This window comes from Drosophila bipectinata, unplaced genomic scaffold (assembly GCF_030179905.1).
Source record: "Drosophila bipectinata strain 14024-0381.07 unplaced genomic scaffold, DbipHiC1v2 scaffold_248, whole genome shotgun sequence".
Lineage (NCBI taxonomy): Eukaryota > Metazoa > Arthropoda > Insecta > Diptera > Drosophilidae > Drosophila > Drosophila bipectinata.
In genome coordinates, this window is record NW_027222896.1 from 6,519 (window position 1) to 27,264 (window position 20,746).

At 38.9% G+C, this 20,746-nt stretch overlaps 2 protein-coding genes and 1 pseudogene across 9 annotated transcripts; all 3 read left to right on the top strand.

The window, feature by feature from the left end:
* Positions 1 to 357: 357 nt before the first annotated feature.
* Positions 358 to 9,657, top strand: LOC122321390 (protamine-like). 6 transcript variants are annotated; one of them, XM_070282707.1, is made up of 4 exons: positions 1,970 to 2,096; positions 2,735 to 2,800; positions 8,901 to 9,319; positions 9,379 to 9,657. In XM_070282707.1, exons 3-4 carry the CDS (start codon positions 8,970 to 8,972, stop codon positions 9,464 to 9,466), a joined length of 438 nt encoding a protein of 145 aa, XP_070138808.1. In that variant the 5' UTR covers positions 1,970 to 2,096; positions 2,735 to 2,800; positions 8,901 to 8,969; the 3' UTR covers positions 9,467 to 9,657. The 6 variants fall into 6 exon arrangements, with proteins under 6 accessions (XP_070138811.1, XP_070138808.1, XP_070138809.1 ...); XM_070282710.1 differs by lacking the exons at positions 1,970 to 2,096; positions 2,735 to 2,800 and adding an exon at positions 358 to 500; XM_070282708.1 differs by lacking the exon at positions 2,735 to 2,800 and having other exon boundaries at positions 1,979 to 2,096.
* A 4,151-nt stretch (positions 9,658 to 13,808) lies between these two features.
* Positions 13,809 to 15,305, top strand: LOC138927407 (uncharacterized; annotated as a pseudogene).
* Positions 15,306 to 16,636: 1,331 nt separating this feature from the next.
* On the top strand, positions 16,637 to 20,126 carry LOC122321863 (protamine-like). Of its 3 annotated transcripts, none has more exons than XM_070282713.1 (3): positions 16,637 to 16,783; positions 19,372 to 19,788; positions 19,848 to 20,125. In XM_070282713.1, the coding sequence occupies exons 2-3, from the start codon at positions 19,438 to 19,440 to the stop codon at positions 19,920 to 19,922; spliced, it is 426 nt and encodes a 141-aa protein (XP_070138814.1). In that variant the 5' UTR covers positions 16,637 to 16,783; positions 19,372 to 19,437; the 3' UTR covers positions 19,923 to 20,125. The 3 variants fall into 3 exon arrangements, with proteins under 3 accessions (XP_070138814.1, XP_070138817.1, XP_070138815.1); XM_070282716.1 differs by lacking the exon at positions 16,637 to 16,783 and adding an exon at positions 17,382 to 17,398 and having other exon boundaries at positions 19,848 to 20,126; XM_070282714.1 differs by lacking the exon at positions 16,637 to 16,783 and adding an exon at positions 18,951 to 18,969 and having other exon boundaries at positions 19,848 to 20,126.
* Positions 20,127 to 20,746: the final 620 nt, after the last annotated feature.

A 20,746-nucleotide genomic window follows, 5' to 3' on the forward strand; every position in this document is an offset into this window, starting at 1 on the left:
CCTACAACACAAACGGCAAGCCAAGCTTGAGTCAATCATAAACATAAACAAACTTCGGTTCTAACTTCGGAATTATCTTCGGAATTAACTTCGGAAAGTTCTTAGGGAAGCTTGGAAAGCTTCAATCCCGAGACGACAAGGAAGACAATTAACTCAAGCTTGGTCAGTCGTAAATTAGCCTTAAGTTTATCTGTACGACAATTGCAAAAGTACTTTAAATAAAATATATATTTTTATAAAACTTCGGTACGATATTTATAATTTGCACTCATACATATTCCCCTACATACTTCTTCATAATAAAAAGATTATTCTTATTCTGTACTCCAAGCTAAACGGTCGTTTATTTGCAAGCCTTCTTTCCAGCGTTTGAAAAAGCGATAGCCATATACGAGATCTCCTCTACTCCCTCGGTTACGAGACTGTAACTGGCGCAGCCGGACTACGAACAAGGGATTAACCATGCCCACTACGCTAACGTTCAAATTTGCTTGTAGGAGGTGAGTGAACAGGTGACAGCAGTGGTTGTGACACATTAGTAGTGAAATAATTACAAATAATACATACATACTTAAAAGAAAGAACAATTGCAAAGGGAAATAAAACATAACGTGCAAGTGCAAATGGGATTTCGGGAGGGAGCGACAACAAAAATGTGCAAATAAAATAAACGAAATCAAATTCTAAATGCCATGCAAGCGACCGTATATGTGTACATCAAACGCTGATAAGGCACCGGGTTCGCTCCCTTCAGTACCATACCTCAAGGATTCCTGAAGGAATCGTCTAGGTACTAGTATTGCCACCCGAGGAATCCTCTAGGTATGTTTCATACAAACCATCAAGGAATTTCCATAGAAGAGTTCCTCACATCGAGGAATTCGAACAACTCAAGGAATACTGCAGGATTCCTGCAGGTATTCGAAGAGCATTTCGAACAAAATACCCCAGGGAATCCCTGAGGTATACTCTGAGGAATCGTTGAGGAAATACCCCAGGGAATCCTTGAGGTATACTCTGAGGAATCGTTGAGGAAATACCCCAGGGAATCCCTGAGGTATACTCTGAGGAATCGTTGAGGAAATACCCCAGAGATTCTTTGGGGTATTCTCTGAGAAATCGTTGAGGAAATGGGTGGGATTCACAAGGGATTCACTGAGGAACCAACCCCCCAACATATTGGCTTTGCCTAAAGCAAATTATTAATACATTTCAATATACCATATGATTAGATAAGAAAAATTTATTAAATATAATCTTAAATATATAAAAATATTTCAACATATTTTAAAAAGGGTATTCTGACGTCGCTTCCATTCATTTGGTTTTCGACACAGATTTTTTTTCTCTCCCTTCCCTCCATCAACATCTCTCTAATTGTCTCTCTGTCGCGTGCCGCTGCTCCGAAAATATGACGTAGAAGCTTCGAGAATCATCGAATATATGACGTCGAAGCTTCGAGAATCATCGTCGAAAACCGAAAGCAGGTAGAAGTTTCGTTTCCCCTTTCGTTTCGGACTTGAGTAAACGAAGCCCATGCAATTTGTTTTTGTTTTTCGAAAATGTCGCCAGGAAACGTCGGGGTAAGGAATTTTGGTACTGAAGGGCTAGTACAGGACAATTTACTACTACTATACCAACAAGCTGCTGTGTGCGATGACCGTATAAGTGTACATCAATCGCTGATAAGGCACCGGTATCATCAATACACACCAGCAGCTCAACAGAAACAAAAAATATAAATAAAAAAAAAAAAAAAAAAAAAAATTCGACATCTTAAACTGCTGCGTGTGGCGATCGTGTGTGTGTCGTAGAGCACTTTGTGTGCACATGTGAGAGAGCCATGCTACTATTGCATCAGCCTATAGCTGAATTGCGATTGGTTGTTGTGGTTTGGCGTCTCCAAGAACAATCGTTACGACGCGACGACAGCCTGGCGCCGCTGTCGCCGAGTATGGTTCACTGAAGAAGCAAATTAAGGAAATAGATCAGTCGAACATTAGACTTCGTTGTGATCAGAGCTCGATATTAACGCGTATATCAATCGCCGACAACGGAAGAGGACAATCTGCACACAGTGGTTTACAAAGATAAATGTAAGTTTTGTGATTAACGACCGTATATGTGTACAACAATCGCTGTTAAGACACCGGGATCGTTTCCATTTGTCAATTTACATAAATGCAAATGTATTATTATGAAAAACAAAACAAGAACACTAAAACAAAAGAAAAAAAAAAACCAAAAATGGTAGAATAAATTAAACCTGCACAAATATTATACTGTTCCCTTCGGCAAATATCAGGAAAACATGTATGTATTTGTGTTACGCCGCTCGTGAAACTCTTGTTGCGTCGTTGTGCAGTGGCTGCCGCCATGAGCCGATTACGCGCCGGAGTGGCGGAGTGACACTTGGTGCGGTTTGGCTTGTACATTGTTGAATTCCCTTTTTGCACTACACACTAAAGAATAATAAAATTAATTGAAAGAAAATGCTATACATTCTATTTCTATAATATATGTCAAAAAAAAAAAAATAAAAAAAAAAATAAAATAAATAAATAAATAAATAAATAATAATAATAAGAAAAAGAAGAGAAAACAACAAGCATTCCATGAACAACATAACTTTTATTGTTGTCACTTGTTCACTAACCTCTAATAAAAAAATAAAAAGAAAAATAATATATATATTTTTTTTTTGTATATTTACTAAATCGCATACAACAACAAGGTGGAAGGAGCACTACACGAATGGCATACAACTTCCACTAAACACAGGGAAGCAGCAAAACTACAGGTTTTCCTTTTGCTTTGTAAAGAATACATACATACATATATGTACATAGTATCACATATTATAGTACACTATTTAACCACATTAATACACAAACGAAGCCGTGTGGCAAATTTATCCTAATTTATACTATACTTCAAAAATACATACACATATAATTAATTTACATATATATAGTTACTACTTTACATATTATTACTATTCTATATACATTACATACGTAGCATTACCATACTTCAATATAGCCAGTTTTTTTTCTCAATACATGTAAAACAGTCACCACTAGTAACATAGTTAGTGGCAGATTAGATCTAAAGAGAAAGACCAGCTAGTTCAATCCCAAATAAATACTCCTACCTACGCTATGAATTCCGGTAACGCATCAGGGCTACTAAGTCCCATCCTTGGCAATTCATCAACTCCCTCAAACACAAGCCTGAATTTACAACAACTACTTGCCCTTGTTCACCAACTACCCACCTACGAAGGCCCACCTGACAATCTTGATAGATTCATAAGTAGAGTAGATCAACTACTTTTGTTAGCCGGATCAGTAGACCAAGCAACTTGCGGACAGTACTTACTGGGAACTATCCGTGACAAGATTAAAGGCAGGGCGGACGAGGCCCTGAGTGTCTGCGATGTACTCATCAGTTGGGATGATATCAAAGCAAATCTCAAGCGACTATACTCTAGCAAAAAAACAGAAGAAATGCTTGTTAGAGAGCTACATCATCTTCCGGACGGACTCAGTATGGGAAAACTATATTACACAGCCACCAAAATAAGAAGCGAATTAATGTCCCTGGTCCCTGGCCTTCCTTGCCATTTGTTTTCTATCATCAAACTTCAAACTTGTACTCAGTACATTCAAAATTCGGGAATATACAGATGGAATAAATTTCAAACAGTTCAAAAAAATACCCAATTTTAAGTTCTTACTATTTAACTTCCACCCTCACTTCAATGGTCTTCTAGGCATGGATTTCCTATCCGGCCTAAATGCAAAAATAAACTTTGCCGACTCCATATTAGAAACATCAGAAACCACCATTCCGATACTCACAAGAGCAAACCCTGTAGATACATTACATACCATACCACAAAATACCAAATTGCGACTACCGCTCCCAGTAAACTTCATGCAGGGAGACTTTATATATGAAACCACTAATTTGGATAATCAAATAGTCATAACAGGTGGCTTATACACCGCAATCGCAGGATCCGCTTATTTCGAAGTCTGTAATAACTCAGACCAGATCCAAACACTTTATCTGGAAGAACCGTTACAGGCAGAAGAGTTATCTCCACGAACACACCAATACTTAAACTGCATGTCCGCGGCAACTAATACAGAATTACCGGATAATCAACAATGTAACATTCAGACGGAACACCTCAATAGCGAGGAAAAAAAAACATATTCTCAAACTATGCAAATCATTCAAAAGACTTTTTCACGGTGAAAACAATCAACTAACGTTCTCTAACGTAGTCAAACACTCAATACCAACAACAGATAATATACCGATTCACACAAAATCCTACCGTTACCCATTTATTCATAAAGACGAAGTTCGAAAGCAAATTTCAAAAATGCTCGAACAGAACATCATAAAAAGCAGCTATTCCCCATGGAGTGCACCCGTCTGGGTCGTACCTAAGAAAGGGGACATCACAGGCGAAAAAAAGTGGCGCTTGGTAATCGATTTTCGAAAATTAAATGAAAAAACGATCGCTGATAGATACCCTATTCCGAACATTGCAGATATACTAGACAGCTTAGGAAAGACTATGTATTTCACAACAATAGACTTAGCAAGTGCTTTTCACCAAATACAAATGAACCCACGCGACGCCAACAAGACGGCATTCACCGTCGAAAATGGGCATTATGAGTTGAGAAGGATGCCCTTCGGGCTCAAGAACGCCCCTGCCACGTTCCAACGCGTTATGGACAACGTCTTAGGTGACCTAGTTGGTAACGTCTGTCTCGTATATCTCGACGACATAATAGTATTCTCACCCTCACTCCAAAAACATATAGCAGATATTAAATCTGTATTCATAAAGCTCCAAAACGCAAATCTAAAAATCCAGTGTCACTTTTTAAGGAAGGAAATAAGCTTCCTGGGACACATCGTCACCCAGGAAGGAGTCAAGCCTAACCCACATAAGATACAAGCCATCAAGGACTTCCCCTGCCCAAAGACAGCTAGGGAAATTAAGTAATTTTTGGGACTATTAGGGTATTACAGGAAATTCATTAAGGACTTCGCAAGAATAACTAAACCCATGACGAGACAATTAAAAGGAGGGAAATCTATAATAATAGATGAGGAATTTAAACAGGCATTCGAAACGTCGAAAGATCTCCTTTGTAATGATCCCATACTCATATACCCTGATTTTAATAAGCCGTTCACGTTGACCACAGACGCAAGTAACTATGCGATAGGCTCTGTGTTGTCACAAGGCCCGGAAACTAATGACAAACCCATATCCTTTGCTAGCAGGACACTATCGGATACGGAAGTCCGCTATTCTACGATAGAGAAAGAAATGCTAGCTATCATTTGGTCTGTAGGTCATTTCAGACCATACCTCTTCGGGCGAAAATAGTCACAGACCATAAGCCATTAATCTGGTTAGACAATCTGAAAGGCCAGAATACAAAACTACTTCGATGGAAAACGATCCTGGCCCCTTACGACTACAAAATCGAATACAAAAAAGGGTCGCAAAATGTAGTCGCCGATGCACTTAGCAGAATTGAGCCAAACTTGAACATAAACGAAGACCCACAAATTATATCAATCGCTTCACAAACACTAAATCACTTTAATAGTCAAATAGTATTCCGTACTGGACCAACAACTGCAAGACAAATAGAAACACCGTTTGCCCAAAAAATAAGACACATAATCACAGAACCCGTGCATACTTTCGATTCCGTTACAAACGCCCTCCAAACAATCCTGAAACCGAATAAAACATTCGCAATATTTGCACCAGACGATATTTTTAAAATAATAGAAGAATCCTATAATAACTATTTCTTCGAAAACGACGTACACAAACTTTCCCGCTGCAAAATACAGCTAACCGAAATTACTGATCCCCATGACCAGGAAAACAAAATCCGAGAGTACCACTTTAACACCAATCATAGGGGGATAGATGAAACATATAACCATTTAAAAAGAGACATTTATTTTCCGCATATAAAAGACATTATCACAAAAATTATAAAAAATTGCGATACATGCCTAACCCTCAAGTACGACAGACACCCCCATAGACCACTGTTGCAAACTCCATCCACCCCAGAGGGACCATTGGCGGTCGTGCATATAGACATATATTTCATTAACAATGCTTGTAACCTCACCATTATAGACAAATTCACCAAGCTAGCGCAAGCCTACCCCCTTAGCAATAGGAATTCAATAAAAGTCGTCGATGCCCTATTACAATTTATAAGCCACTACGGCCCACCAAAGGAAATAATTTTCGACCAGGGCGCGGAATTTTCAGGCAGTCTATTCAATGACTTCTTAACCCAATTCCAAATAACAGCTCATAAAACTTCATTTCAACAATCATCGGGCAACGCTTCGGTCGAAAGACTGCATTCCACCTTAACTGAACTATACAGAATAATCATCAACAAACGAAAGGAAGCACGCCTAGAATGCGGGCATGACCAGATACTCGCAGAAGCTGTTGCAACATATAACAATGCAATACACTCCAGCACTTCTTATACCCCTTTCGAGCTCTTTCACGGAAGAACTCACATATTCAACAAAACAATAACATTCAACAATCACCACGACTATCTTAAGAAATTAAACGAATTTAGGAAAGAAATATACCCAAAAGTACAGGAACATTTAAACTCGACCACAGAAAAAAGATTGGCTAAATTAAACGAGGACAGAGAGACTCCAGTCCAAGTTGAACCTAATGATACGGTATTTAGAAAAGAAACCCGTAGAAACAAGATAACTCCGAGATTTTCATTACACAAAGTAGGTAGGGACAAAGGCGTCACCTTCCTAACAACTAAAGGTCAAAAGTTACACAAACAAAAAATTAGAAAAATAGTTAAGAAATTTATAAAACCCGGAGCACCAGCTTAAGCAACAATACTAACACCGACACAATTCTCAACGTACTTCGACCCGTAGTCCAGAATCCTTTTAATAACCACCCAGCTCTTAAAGTATCATTAGAAGTCCTACGAAACAAATCAAACAGGTAGAAACCGAAATAGATACATTCTTTCCGCACACTAGAAGTAAAAGCGGTCTTATAATGGGCTGGGGACCATACTCAAATCTACCCGGGGAAACCTAGATAATACATTTATCAATTTCAATATATAGTAATAGGATAAACTATAATATAGACAAACTGATCTGATAGTCCCTTAATCAGTAAACTAAACCTTATCGCTAAATTTTTATTTAATAAGGAACAAATACAACATAAGAAATATAATAAGTAAACAAAATGTAACGTTAGCATAAGATGACCATATTATAAATTAAGTTATACCTTAAACACAACACACATGTTTAATATTAAGATAACCATTTTTGATATAAATTGTTAAATTCAAATATCGTCGGAGTTCGTGGCGCACACCAACAACACGTCGCCTGGCTACCTGACTCCGATCCTGCCATTCCCTCTCTGTGGCCTTCTCTTCGGACTGGGGGGGGAGGATTTAACATGCCCTAGTTAACATTCCCTCTCCACAGCCACAGGGAGAGAACACAGAAACGGCAAACTGTAAAAACTAACGCCGATGGACAACAACAAAAAGATCGCCAAAAAGAGAACTCTGACGGACACGCACAATTCTCGTGCACTCATACATATTCCCCTACATACTTCTTCATAATAAAAAGATTATTCTTATTCTGTACTCCAAGCTAAACGGTCGTTTATTTGCAAGCCTTCTTTCCAGCGTTTGAAAAAGCGATAGCCATATACGAGATCTCCTCTACTCCCTCGGTTACGAGACTGTAACTCGTGCTTGTCTAGATGTCGGATGGTATTGCCCGCCTATCTAGCCTTAAACTAATGCTGAGGGCAGCCTGACGACAGGCGAGCACCACCTTACCACGCCTCCGCCTATTAATGGTGTCATTTACATGCTGCAGCCACATGCAGTTACCTGCGAAGGGCGACGATAAATAATACCGCGATTTTTGTTTCCATCGGAGAAAAGTCGGTAGTTAATTGGTGCTCTTAGTTTTCTTTTGCCGTCGAAATCGTAAATAAATTATACGCCCTGATTGATCAACTTTTCCCCGATGACAACCATAAAGGGGATAGCAAGCGGGGACGCTGCACTGTCATTGTGGCCGAAAATGTCGAGACAGCCGCTCGTAAACATAAATCCAAGTGTCGCTAATTGTTTGTTGCAATTACTGCTGCAGTTGTTGCCACCGTTCAGTTACGTGTGCAGCCAGCGTCGAGGCGACAGGACCTGAAAGGGTCGATGTGGCAGGAAGAGGGGTTGTGTTTGCATGCAAATTTTGTTGCATCTGCAGTTGCTGCTGATGCTTTCGCTGTTGATGCTTCTGCTGCTGCTGCTGCAACGGCAAACAATTACTCAAACATTGTTGCAACTGCTGCTGATATTGTGGATGTTGTTGCTGTTGCTGCCGCTGCTGCTCGTTGTGCGTGTTAAATGGCAACTACTCTGGCGGCTAATGATAATCACTCGACGCCCTCTGCTCCTGTCGATTTCTACTTAGTTTAAGCTGCTTCGTGTTTGGCTTTTATCTTCATTTTAGCTCTTTGTCAGCAGCTTAAACAGAAAGGTTTTCAGAGCTTTGATTTAATTGAATGTTGCTTTAGCAACCTGAGAATTAGAAAATTTAAACTTTTCGAAAATGCAACAATGCATAGCAAAGGGCTCTTAATTTGTATAAGCTCATTTTAATTTTTGTTTTTTTTTTTAATTGAAGTAACTTGTCTCTGTAAACATGATGCAGCTGCAAAAGCATGCAATCCCTTATTTCTAGCCCCCTCATTTTGATATTCAGCAGATAATTCCTACTATCGCACTCTTTTTTTTCAGAAAAACTTATACGGCTTTGATACGACTTTATACGGATCTTTTTTACCTTTAACGGATCATCGCTAAACTATGGACAAGAGAATCTTGGACGATTACTTGAACTCGGTGGGATCTGACGAGAGCATCCTGTCCGTGATCGAGCCCTCCACTGAAGGTATGCTGACAGGGAAGTCTTGCAAGGCCAAGAAAAAGCCTACATGTGCCCGGAAACAGAAGAAGTGCTCGAAGCCTAAGAAGACGTGCAAGTCAAAACCTAAGAAAACCTGCAAGCCCGGTCCTATTATGAATAATGGATACCTTAACTTCGTGCGTGCCTACCGGGAAAAACACAGTTCCATGAAGCCACAGGAACTGATTAGAAGGGCGGCCAGAGCCTGGTGCCGTTTATCCGAGGAAAAAAAAATATATACCGGCGCATGGTGAGTTTTTTGCATTATGTTATTTACTATCCTGTAACTAATCTTCTGAAATCCCGCAGGCTTGCAAAGTTACAACTAGTGAAAGACATAAAAGACGCAAAGTGTGCAATCCTGAAAAATGCGAGAAATCTTAGGTGGCATATCTAAGTCTTCTTCAATCAATCCCCGTCTTCTGGCCCCTGCTAATTTTGATGTGATATTGGTGGCTCATCTAAGTCGTCTTCAATCAATCCCTGTCTTCTGCCCTCGGCTAATTTTGATCTGAAAAATTAAGGTTTAGGTTTCCGAAACAGTCTATATTATTAATAAAGCATAAATTATTTTTTCGGCCTAATAAAGTTTTTATAATGGGAGGAAAGGGGATCAACCAAAATACACGCAAGAGCATGCTTTATGATGCTATTAATCGGACAGAGATAATTTCAGTTCCTATTGTATTTAAGAGAGAACTGCTAATAAGCGCCTGCTAGTCTTAGTTTTAGATTTTTAGTTTTAGATTTCCGTTTCTATTCTATTTTTAAAATGGACGGTCGTGTTATTATAGCTTTGCTTTACGTTCTGATTACTTGCAGTCTGACTTCTGCATGAATTATATGTGAGTTGATTTATTTTGAAGAGTTTTTGAAAAATTAAAATCAATTCTTCTATAAAGGGACCAATCAGTGGCCTAAAACAGATGACTTCATGGACCATGTTGGAAGAAAAATAGGATTAGTCTATGGGAGTATTTTTTAACAAATCACCAAGAAAAATGTGTTCATCCCAAGGGTTATGATCTGAAAATTAAAGCGTAGGTTTCCAAACAATCCGTAATATAAATATAGCAAAAATTCACTTTCGGTCAATTTAAGTTTTGATAATGGGAGAAAAGGGTACAACAAAATATTCGCAAGAGCATGCTCGATGTTTTTCTTATTCGGACAGAGATTATTTAATTATTATAATAGTACCATGCATACCGCCGCGAAAGCAAGCTAATCAGTCTTTATTATTCTGCTAAAATGAAAGGTAGTGTTATTGTAGCTCTGCTGTTCGTTTTGAGTGCTTCGAGTCTAAAAGTGGGAGATGGCGATAGGAATAGTGGATTTTTAAAGGAATGAAAGTTCATTTATTCACAAAACTCTATGTCAAAAAGCCATCAGGCATTCCTTAAATTGGACAAGGAGTTCGACAAATGCTGCCAATCCAGAAAGACATCCAACAAGTTCGACGACTGTGCTTCTTGTTTAATTAAATGTAAAAAGTCTGACAATTCAAATATGAGAAGTCGCGTCTGGTATATTCTTCCCCCTGTGGATCATACTAACAATCCAGTACCCCGTTAAATTTATATCAACATTAAACATCAAAGATCCAGTCACTAATAATCCAAGTTACTACAAACACATAAAAGTAAATTGACTCGTAATCGCCGGCATGGTCAGAAAAAATCAATAATTTTAATTTAACTTAGATTTTGTTATTCTTTTAATAAATTTTTTATATTATCGGAGAGAAATGGTAATTTTTTTCAAAAATTCCGATGGCAATATATTCAGAAGATCGTATTTGATGAATAGCATATATGTGGTGTCTAATCGGACATATGTACACAGATTATTAAAGCTCTTATTGAGTTTTAAGAGCAAACTTCTGATAATATAATATTACCGTCACTTAAAAATATCAGTTTTGAGTAGGGAACTGCTTCAAAATTATGAGGAAATATAAATTATTGATAAGTTGATTTTAAAAATAGGGGCCAATAACGCGTGAACAGGTCGGACAAGTGGCACTCGGTGTTTGGTGTACATTTAGATACATTTGTATCTCGTGGCTCGCTGCGCGTAGCACGTGTATCTGTTTATGCAGTTGTTCAAGCCCATGGATTTAATTCAATTTATTATTCCACTATATGAGCTTTCGCACTTAACTTGCATGAATATATAATGAGGTCTCCGCTATGGAAATGGAACGGGTAACTGCTAACGCTGAACGCTAAATAGGAAAGGTAATGCGGAGGAAGTAAGGGGTGAACGGGGCAGACTGGGGCTGATTGGGGCGGAAAGGTATCGCAAGATTGCGTGTTCGAAGCTTGCCAACAACCATCTGACCCGGCGCCTGTTGTGAAACGGCTAAATTGAATTATTAATAACACGCAACGCTCGCACTGAAGTGGATGCTATATCTGCAAATGTGTATAATGCATATTGTGGTTTTGCTGAGACATCCTTGGGACAGTTGGCAAGGAAGAAAGTATAGCCAAAGGGCAAAGAAAGGACTAATCGCAGCACTTACGACCATAATTTGTCAATTTTCGAAACAATTCACCAAGCTGGCATAAATTGTCTCGTGGCCTCCTCTTTCCACTTTCCTGTCGTTGGCTTTTGGCGCCCATTAAAGCCCATTTTTCTTACTCAAAGGGACATGGCCGCCATGAAAAAGGAAAGTGAACCCAGTAACAGTGACGAACTGAGAAAAAAAACGCATTTAAATACCGTAGTGTGCATAAATTACTCAGGAGCTGACATTTTCCCACATAAATGTGTAAATGAGTCCCCGTTTTTGGACTTTTTTTCGGCCTTGCCGGGAATGAAATTGAAACGGAAAAGCGGACATCAAGTTGGGGTAGGTGGAAACTCAATTGGAGAACTTGTTGCACTGGCTTGTTGAAACAAGGTCTGCAAAAATAATCAGTAAACTTTAATAAGTAAGACTCTATATTATCAAAAAAGCAATAAATAAAAAATAACCGAAAAGTCTAATAAAAATGAATTGAGCTTTCAATAAATGTAGTCCCCCAATCAAATTTAATCGAAATTGACCAAATGGACGGCCAAATAAAAATTCACTTAGCTAACAAGAAAGAAAATCAAACAGATATTGCCACCCTTGATTTTGGGGCTTTTTGTTTTTTTTTTTTGTGCAAAAAAAGGAGAAAATGTAAGAAAATTACCGCCCCTTTTTGCATTTGGGCCGAAGATAACTGCCGACCAAATGACATACATTAGGACCAAGGTACACTTACATGGAGGCTGGGACGGCTTATGGATGTGCGCAAAATCAATTCAAGATCGATTTCCTTTGATGAAATGGTAAGTGTATGGACCAGAGTCTAATAAGTCTGATCTCCACGCCGTACGTGACAGTTGTGCCAAAATATAAAAAAATAAAAATAAAATAAAAATTACTGCACATATGTATGTAGGTACATACATACATATATGGCATAAAAAAAGAGGTATGGTAGGTGCAGTTCGAAAAAAGTGTTGAGTTTTCCCTATGAATCGTAGAATATTGACCTGAAAATCGATCAATTAATAATGCAAATCCTTTATGGTCAGTTACCAGGAACAGTCGCCGTTAATTAAAGCACTTGTTCGTACTATCCTGAAATCGCCTTAACGTCGCCCTTCACCGTATCTGCCGGGTGCTATGATTAATGTTTAATTAAGTTTGCAACATTCACAAAAATGAAAAAAAAAAATCATCACAGAATCGGCAGCCACGGCAAAGGATTACATCATATTTAATCACAGTCATTATTTATAATGATATCGCTCGCATGAGGCATTATAGTCAGTGCCTCGAAAATATTCCTGCCACAAGTTATCAAAAGCTCCAAGTAAGAGCTCCATTTTATATAAGCTTCATAAAGTGAATTTTATGAGAGTCCCTAAAGGGATTCCGCAAATTGATTTTGGCTGCATTTCGAATAAGTTTGGCACTTTGCAGCGTAATCTCTTAAGCGTGTACTTATTTGTTTTTAAAAACTAAAATTTCAAAGCTATTATCAAATTCATCAAATTTAAATACCCATTTGATGTAAAACATGCCCACAATTTTTATGCAAATGCTTCGGATGTCATTAAAATATTTTGATCCAATGGCAGCCGATACAGCCGTTCATAAATTTGGAGTTACTCGCAGTGTAACAATGTTTATTGTAATTAATTAACAATGTTTATTGTTTGCACAATATGCAAGAGTTGCATTGCAGTGGCCATTTTGTTTTCGTAACTCTTATTATTTCTGCTACAGCATGTACTATAGTAGTTCAGATGCTTGTGGCCGCTCTGCCTGACTGACACTCAATTTTCAGTTGAACTTCAACTGTTGGAATATTTTACAACACATATTTGCAGCGCACATTATGAATTTAAATTAAATTATTTTGTTTTGCCTGCACTATTTTGAGTGCTTTGATTCGGACAGCCATCAAGGAACGTTCTTGGTTCAATGCATAATCTGTTAATTGGTAATTGTAAACCATTAGTTAACTATCATGCAGAGTTGAGAAACCTGGGGCAAGATTCCCTTAATTACAAGTACAATGACTGAGGTGGCTCAAAACCTAAGTTATTGTTAGCTTTTGATGAATGGAAATCCGCAACACGACCGATTAAATTGAGGATAATGGTCGATGAAAATGTATAAAGATATTTGGTTTCAGATTGGAGTAATTGAGATATGGGTTTGTTTCTTTAACGATAGATTATAAAACTACTTGCTTAGAAATCAATCCAATAATCTTTTTATTGTCAGTCAAATACTGTTTTGGATATCTTTAATCAAAATTGCAAACATCTATTTTGGGCAATCGAGAAATTATGGCAGATATACACGAGCTGATTGTGACGTGCATAATTTTTTTGTACCAGGTGTATTTGCTTTTTGTAAGTATTTTTACATAATATATGAGACTTGAAAGTTTGTTAAATAATTAAATTTCCTCAGCGATCCATTCACCCTCTCAAAAAGGATGCCATGGCTGCTTATTTTTCACAATATTATGCTGTACTATGTGATCAATATGTTTAAACATCTGGCTCAAGGTGGGTTCCTTTTAAAGATTTTGTAAGATATTTATTTATTTAGTTTTATTTTCAGATACTATTAACTCTCCAGGTCCTGTAAACACGTTCTACTATTTACCTCTGGTGTATGAGGAGCCTGCTGGTTCGGAATCAAATCACAGTTGGCATGAAATTCTCAGGTCTTCCAGCTGGCTCTTTTTCGAGTCCCTGTTCCGCCATCATTTGGCCCTGTTGTTGCCGTTTAATTTGGCCCTCCTGGTTTCCGTAAGAGATTCGCTTTGTCCTGTGGCCCCTAAGTGCTCCCTCTACTCCTCTTTCAGCGCTGCAAGTTGGGCTTCATTAGCTCTTTGGTGCTATTGTCTAACCTGGTGATGTTCGGATGCTTCGCTACGGCCATCTGCCTGCTGGTGATTTTTGCCCGCTGGCTGCGCCTCCTCACGATTCTGTGCCTGGGTCCCATGTGTCAAATGCTCCTGGTGATGCGCCTCCTGGTCCGCATTTGGGTAAGTTCCCGCCACTGGATGGATCACCTGAGATGTGGCCTTAGCCTCTAATTTTTGGTTTCTCTAGTTCAGTATGTGGATTGTTGTTTGAGGAGCAGAATTTCGTACCTCAGCCGTCATAATCAGTCTCCGTAGCCCGAAGTTAGTAGCTGCAATCAAAGCAATAAACCAACCAAAGCAACCGGCTGGGTTCACTGGGAAACGCAACCGAAAATCCTGGGGCCTCCTGGGGGGGAGGCCTTCGCAGAGGCTCGCCCTGAACGAAAAATATTCAATGAAAATCGGCAGTCGACAGACCCCTCTTTGTCAATAATACAAAATGGAAAAAATGAGTTGTTGCTGTTCGAGTTTGCATGGTGCAATGCAGACGTCGACGCAGCCCGGGGGTCCGGTTCCGATGCCGTCTGTCCCGACAGCCCACTACCGACAAGAGCATTGCCAAGTTGTGTGTTGTATTTACGTTTTCCTTGGTAATAATTAAATTTCAGGATCTTAAAAGCGATATTCGCAAAAAATGCAACAAATAGGATTTTAGTCTTGAATCGACATAAACCAAATTATAAAAGCATTAAGAAGGAATCAGGAACTTTAAGCTGGAAACACTTTTCTTGTTAAAACACTATAACCAACAAATGAACTTAAATAAAATATGATACTTTGTACTTCTCTGGTAGCTTCCTCTGATAACTTATTCTTCTTAATCTCATACCTAGTTTCTTGCATACTAATAACCCATCCTGAAAGGATGTTCTCTAAGAAGTTTTTTTCCTCCATTGCACTTCGGGGCACCTATTCATATAGTTAGTTTACCCTCTTGGAATGATGTACTAGAGCTCGGAGAGCCCTCGACGAATCTCAAGTCGAGATATGGCCACACAGTAACCTAACGAGCCACAGGCATCTTCGGGCCCCATCCTTGTGACTATATAGTAATGAGCAACGGTACGGGTCCTCGTTTCTCTAAGCATGAGAAATTTAATTTTAAGCCACCCCACATGCACACGCACAGTGCCACATACATAATTGTATATTCACGTAAGAGATATGGTAGCTGAAAGAAGCTCTATCAACTGGAGAGTCTTGGGGCAGGGAAGCCGGGCCGAGCCGGGCCGGGGCGTGCCGGGCATGGCTTGCCTTAAATTAAGATAATGACACGTGAGGTATCGCCTCCCGGGGCTTGGAGTGCTTGGTAAATTGCGATAACATAGAAACGACCTGAATGGCGGCTCCCTTTAAAACACTTAACCCTTGACGCCCAAGCCAACCACCAGCACGCCCAACCACCATCCCCCTCTACCCATCGAATCCTTAAACCAACGACCCACCCAGGCGATTGCACGCACTTTTAAAGCGCAACTTGATGGAAAACTGCCAAAGAGTTTGACTTCCTTGTTGGCGGATGGGGCCCTAAAGTAGGACATGCCAATGTGCAGGAAAGGTACACTTTGTGGCAAACTGGGAGAGAGCTACTTACTTCGGAGGACAAAAAAAAAGTAATTAGTATTGCCTTCTCCTGGCAAAGGCACATACCAAAGATAAGAGGCAAAGGCCCAGGCGAACGCAAGGGCATAAACATAGCCAAAGTTAGGCCCATGGCAAAGGCTCCAAAGCGTCGCAATTTATGGCCGCAACATCAACTCGAACCCACACATAATAAATCATAACATTTTACAGATAATAGAAAACCTCACACATGTCCAATGAATTGCCTCCCTTAGCTACCAAAAGATATCGGTTTGTTGGCCCGCTAGCTAGAAATTTTAATAAGCCGCAAAGAGTTTCCACTACGAGCAGTAGAGGGAATAAAAATGGTTTCGCATAATTTATGCCGGCTAGGAGGAAACTAAACATGCCATCGCAGACATGAGCACTCTTAAGTTTAAAAGAGCAGGACCAGGTTTTCCAAAAAACCAACAGGCTGGCATTTTTCTATCAAATCTGTCAATATTCAATTTTTGGTTTTTTGGGGAAAAATTTAGTTTGTAGTAGGCTGTGAGGTCGAATTCCTGTCTATATAAGGCGGAATTTGTATCAGTATATTTTTCAACCGGCTATAAGCAAGACGCAAAATTGAAAGTATAGTCTCTGAATTATTTTTTGAAAAAAAAAATATTTAAATTACAGTGACAAGTTTTATATATAAAAATAATAAAAATCAACGACTGGTGAGTATGAAAAATAAATTCCCCCAAAAAATATTCCTTTCTTTATAAATTATTAAATTAAATTCAGTAAATTAATATTCAGTACATAATAGTGAAAAAAAATTGTTTATCGAGTGAATTTTTATTAATAAATAGTAAAGACTGAAAAGTCTTGGTGCCGGTGCCAGGCATTTTAATTTATTTGTTAATAAATAGTAAAGACTGAAAAGTCTGAAGCACATTGGTGCCGGTGCCAGGCATTCATCTCAGCTTCAAGCAGGGAAAAATATTTGCTTCTAAACAAAAATCGGTATAAATCTAAATTTAATTTAAAATTTCAATCGTAGTACGGATCGCGTGAGTTTACATATCTCGTCCGGATAGCGAATTTGCAAAAGCCAATGAACGGTTCCCCCAAAAAATAATCCTTTCTTTGGGATTTGATCGTTCAAAATTTATATTCAGTACACTTTTAAACGTTGAGAAAGCAGTTCCTAAATTAAAAGTGAAAAAAAATTGTTTATCGAGTGAAATTTTATTAATAAATAGTAAAGAGTGATAAGTCTTGGTGCCGATGCCAGGCATTCATCCCAGCTTTCAACTAGGAATAATTTTTGCATCTAAAAAAAAAAATAGGTATAAATCTAAATTTAATTTAAATTTTCAATCGTAGTTCGGATCGGTACAAATTTAAATTTTATTTAAATTTTCAATCGTTGTTTGTATCGGTATAAATCAAAATTTTATTTAAATTTTCAATCGTAGTTCAGATCGGTATAAATCAAAATTTTATTTAAATTTTCAATCGTTATTCGGATCGGTATAAATTAAAATTTTTTATTTTCAATCGTAGTACGGATTACGTGAGTTTACATATCTTGTGGGGTTAACGAGTTGGCCAAAGCCAATGTACGGTTGCAAAGCATGTTGAGTGAAAGTGTTAGAAGCTTCCTTGGGCAACGCCCTTGGACCGGGCCGCGTGCTTGTCTAGATGTCGGATGGTATTGCCCGCCTATCTAGCCTTAAACTAATGCTGAGGGCAGCCTGACGACAGGCGAGCACCACCTTACCACGCCTCCGCCTATTAATGGTGTCATTTACCAGCAAAGGGCGACGATAAATCATACCGCGATTTTTGTTTCAATCGGAGAAAAGTCGGTAGTTAATCGGTGCTCTTAGTTTTCTTTTGCCGTCGAAATCGTAAATAAATTATACGCCCTGATTGATCAACTTTTCCCCGATGACAACCATAAAGGGGATAGCAAGCGGGGACGCTGCACTGTCATTGTGCCCGAAAATATCGGTATAAATCAAAATTTTATTTAAATTTTCAATCGTAGTTCAGATGGGTATAAATCAAAATTTTATTTAAATTTTCAATCGTTATTCGGATCGGTATAAATTAAAATTTTTTATTTTCAATCGTAGTACGGATTGCGTGAGTTTACATATCTTGTGGGGTTAACGAGTTGGCCAAAGCCAATGTACGGTTGCAAAGCATGTTGAGTGAAAGTGTTAGAAGCTTCCTTGGGCAACGCCCTTGGACCGGGCCGCGTGCTTGTCTAGATGTCGGATGGTATTGACCGCCTATCTAGCCTTAAACTAATGCTGAGGGCAGCCTGACGACAGGCGAGCACCACCTTACCACGCCTCCGCCTATTAATGGTGTCATTTACATGCTGCAGCCACATGCAGTTACCAGCAAAGGGCGACGATAAATCATACCGCGATTTTTGTTTCCATCGGAGAAAAGTCGGTAGTTAATCGGTGCTCTTAGTTTTCTTTTGCCGTCGAAATCGTAAATAAATTATACGCCCTGATTGATCAACTTTTCCCCGATGACACCCATAAAGGGGATAGCAAGCGGGGACGCTGCACTGTCATTGTGGCCGAAAATGTCGAGGCAGCCGCTCGTAAACATAAATCCAAGTGACGCTAATTGTTTGTTGCAATTACTGCTGCAGTTGTTGCCACCGTTCAGTTACGTGTGCAGCCAGCGTCGAGGCGACTGGACCTGAAAGGGTCGATGTGGCAGGAAGAGGGGTTGTGTTTGCATGCAAATTTTGTTGCATCTGCAGTTGCTGCTGATGCTTTCGCTGTTGATGCTTCTGCTGCTGCTGCTGCAACGGCAAACAATTACTCAAACATTGTTGCAACTGCTGCTGATATTGTGGATGTTGTTGCTGTTGCTGCCGCTGCTGCTCGTTGTGCGTGTTAAATGGCAACTACTCTGGCTGCTAGTGATAATCACTCGACGCCCTCTGCTCCTGTCGATTTCTACTTAGTTTAAGCTGCTTCGTGTTTGGCTTTTATCTTCATTTTAGCTCTTTGTCAGCAGCTTAATCAGAAAGGTTTTCAGAGCTTTGATTTGATTGAATGTTGCTTTAGCAACCTGAGAATTAGAAAATTTAAACTTTTCGAAAATGCAACAATGCATAGCAAAGGGCTCTTAATTTGTATAAGCTCATTTTAATTTTTGTTTTTTTTTTAATTGAAGTAACTTGCCTCTGTAAACATGATGCAGCTGCAAAAGCATGCAATCCCTTATTTCTAGCCCCCTCATTTTGATATTCAGCAGATAATTCCTACTATCGCACTCTTTTTTTCAGAAAAACTTATACGGCTTTGATACGACTTTATACGGATCTTTTTTACCTTTAATGGATCGCTAAACTATGGACAAGAGAATCTTCGACGATTACTTGAACTCGGTGGGATCTGACGAGAGCATCCTGTCCGTGATCGAGCCCTCCACTGAAGGTATTCTGAAAGGGAAGTCTTGCAAGGCCAAGAAAAAGCCTACATGTGCCCGGAAACAGAAGAAGTGCTCGAAGCCTAAGAAGACGTGCAAGTCAAAACCTAAGAAAACCTGCAAGCCCGGTCCTATTATGAATAATGGATACCTTAACTTCGTGCGTGCCTACCGGGAAAAACACAGTTCCATGAAGCCACAGGAGCTGATTAGAAGGGCGGCCAGAGCCTGGTGCCGTTTATCCGAGGAAAAAAAAAATATATACCGGCGCATGGTGAGTTTTTTGCATTATGTTATTTACTATCCTGTAACTAATCTTCTGAAATCCCGCAGGCTTGCAAAGTTACAACTAGTGAAAGACATAAAAGACGCAAAGTGTGCAATCCTGAAAAATGCGAGAAATCTTAGGTGGCTCATCTAAGTCTTCTTCAATCAATCCCCGTCTTCTGGCCCCTGCTAATTTTGATGTGCTATTGGTGGCTCATCTAAGTCGTCTTCAATCAATCCCTGTCTTCTGCCCTCGGCTAATTTTGATCTGAAAAATTAAGGTTTAGGTTTCCAAAACAGTCTATATTATTAATAAAGCATACATTATTTTTTCGGCGTAATAAAGTTTTTATAATGGGAGGAGAGGGGAACAACCAAAATATACGCAAGAGCATGCTTTATGATACTATTAATCGGACAGAGATAATTTCAGTTCCTATTGTATTTAAGAGAGAACTGCTTATAAGCGCCTGCTAGTCTTAGTTTTAGATTTTTAGATTTAGATTTAAGTTTCTATTCTATTTTTAAAATGGACGGTCGTGTTATTATAGCTTTGCTTTACGTTCTGATTACTTGCAGTCTGACTTCTGCATGAATTATATGTGAGTTAATTTATTTTGAAGAGTTTTTGAAAAATTAAAATAAATTCTTCTATAAAGGGACCAATAAGTGGCCTAAAAAAGATGACTTCATGGACCATGTTGAAAGAAAAATAGGATTAGTCTATGGGAGTATTTTTTAACAAATCACCAAGAAAAATGTGTTCATCCCAAGGGTTATGATCTGAAAATTAAAGCGTAGGTTTCCAAACAGTCCGTAATATCAATACAGCAAAAATTCACTTTCGGTCAATTTAAGTTTTGATAATGGGAGAAAAGGGTACAAAAAAATATTCGCAAGAGCATGCTCGATGTTTCTCTTATTCGGACAGAGATTATTTAATTATTATAATAGTACTTCGCATA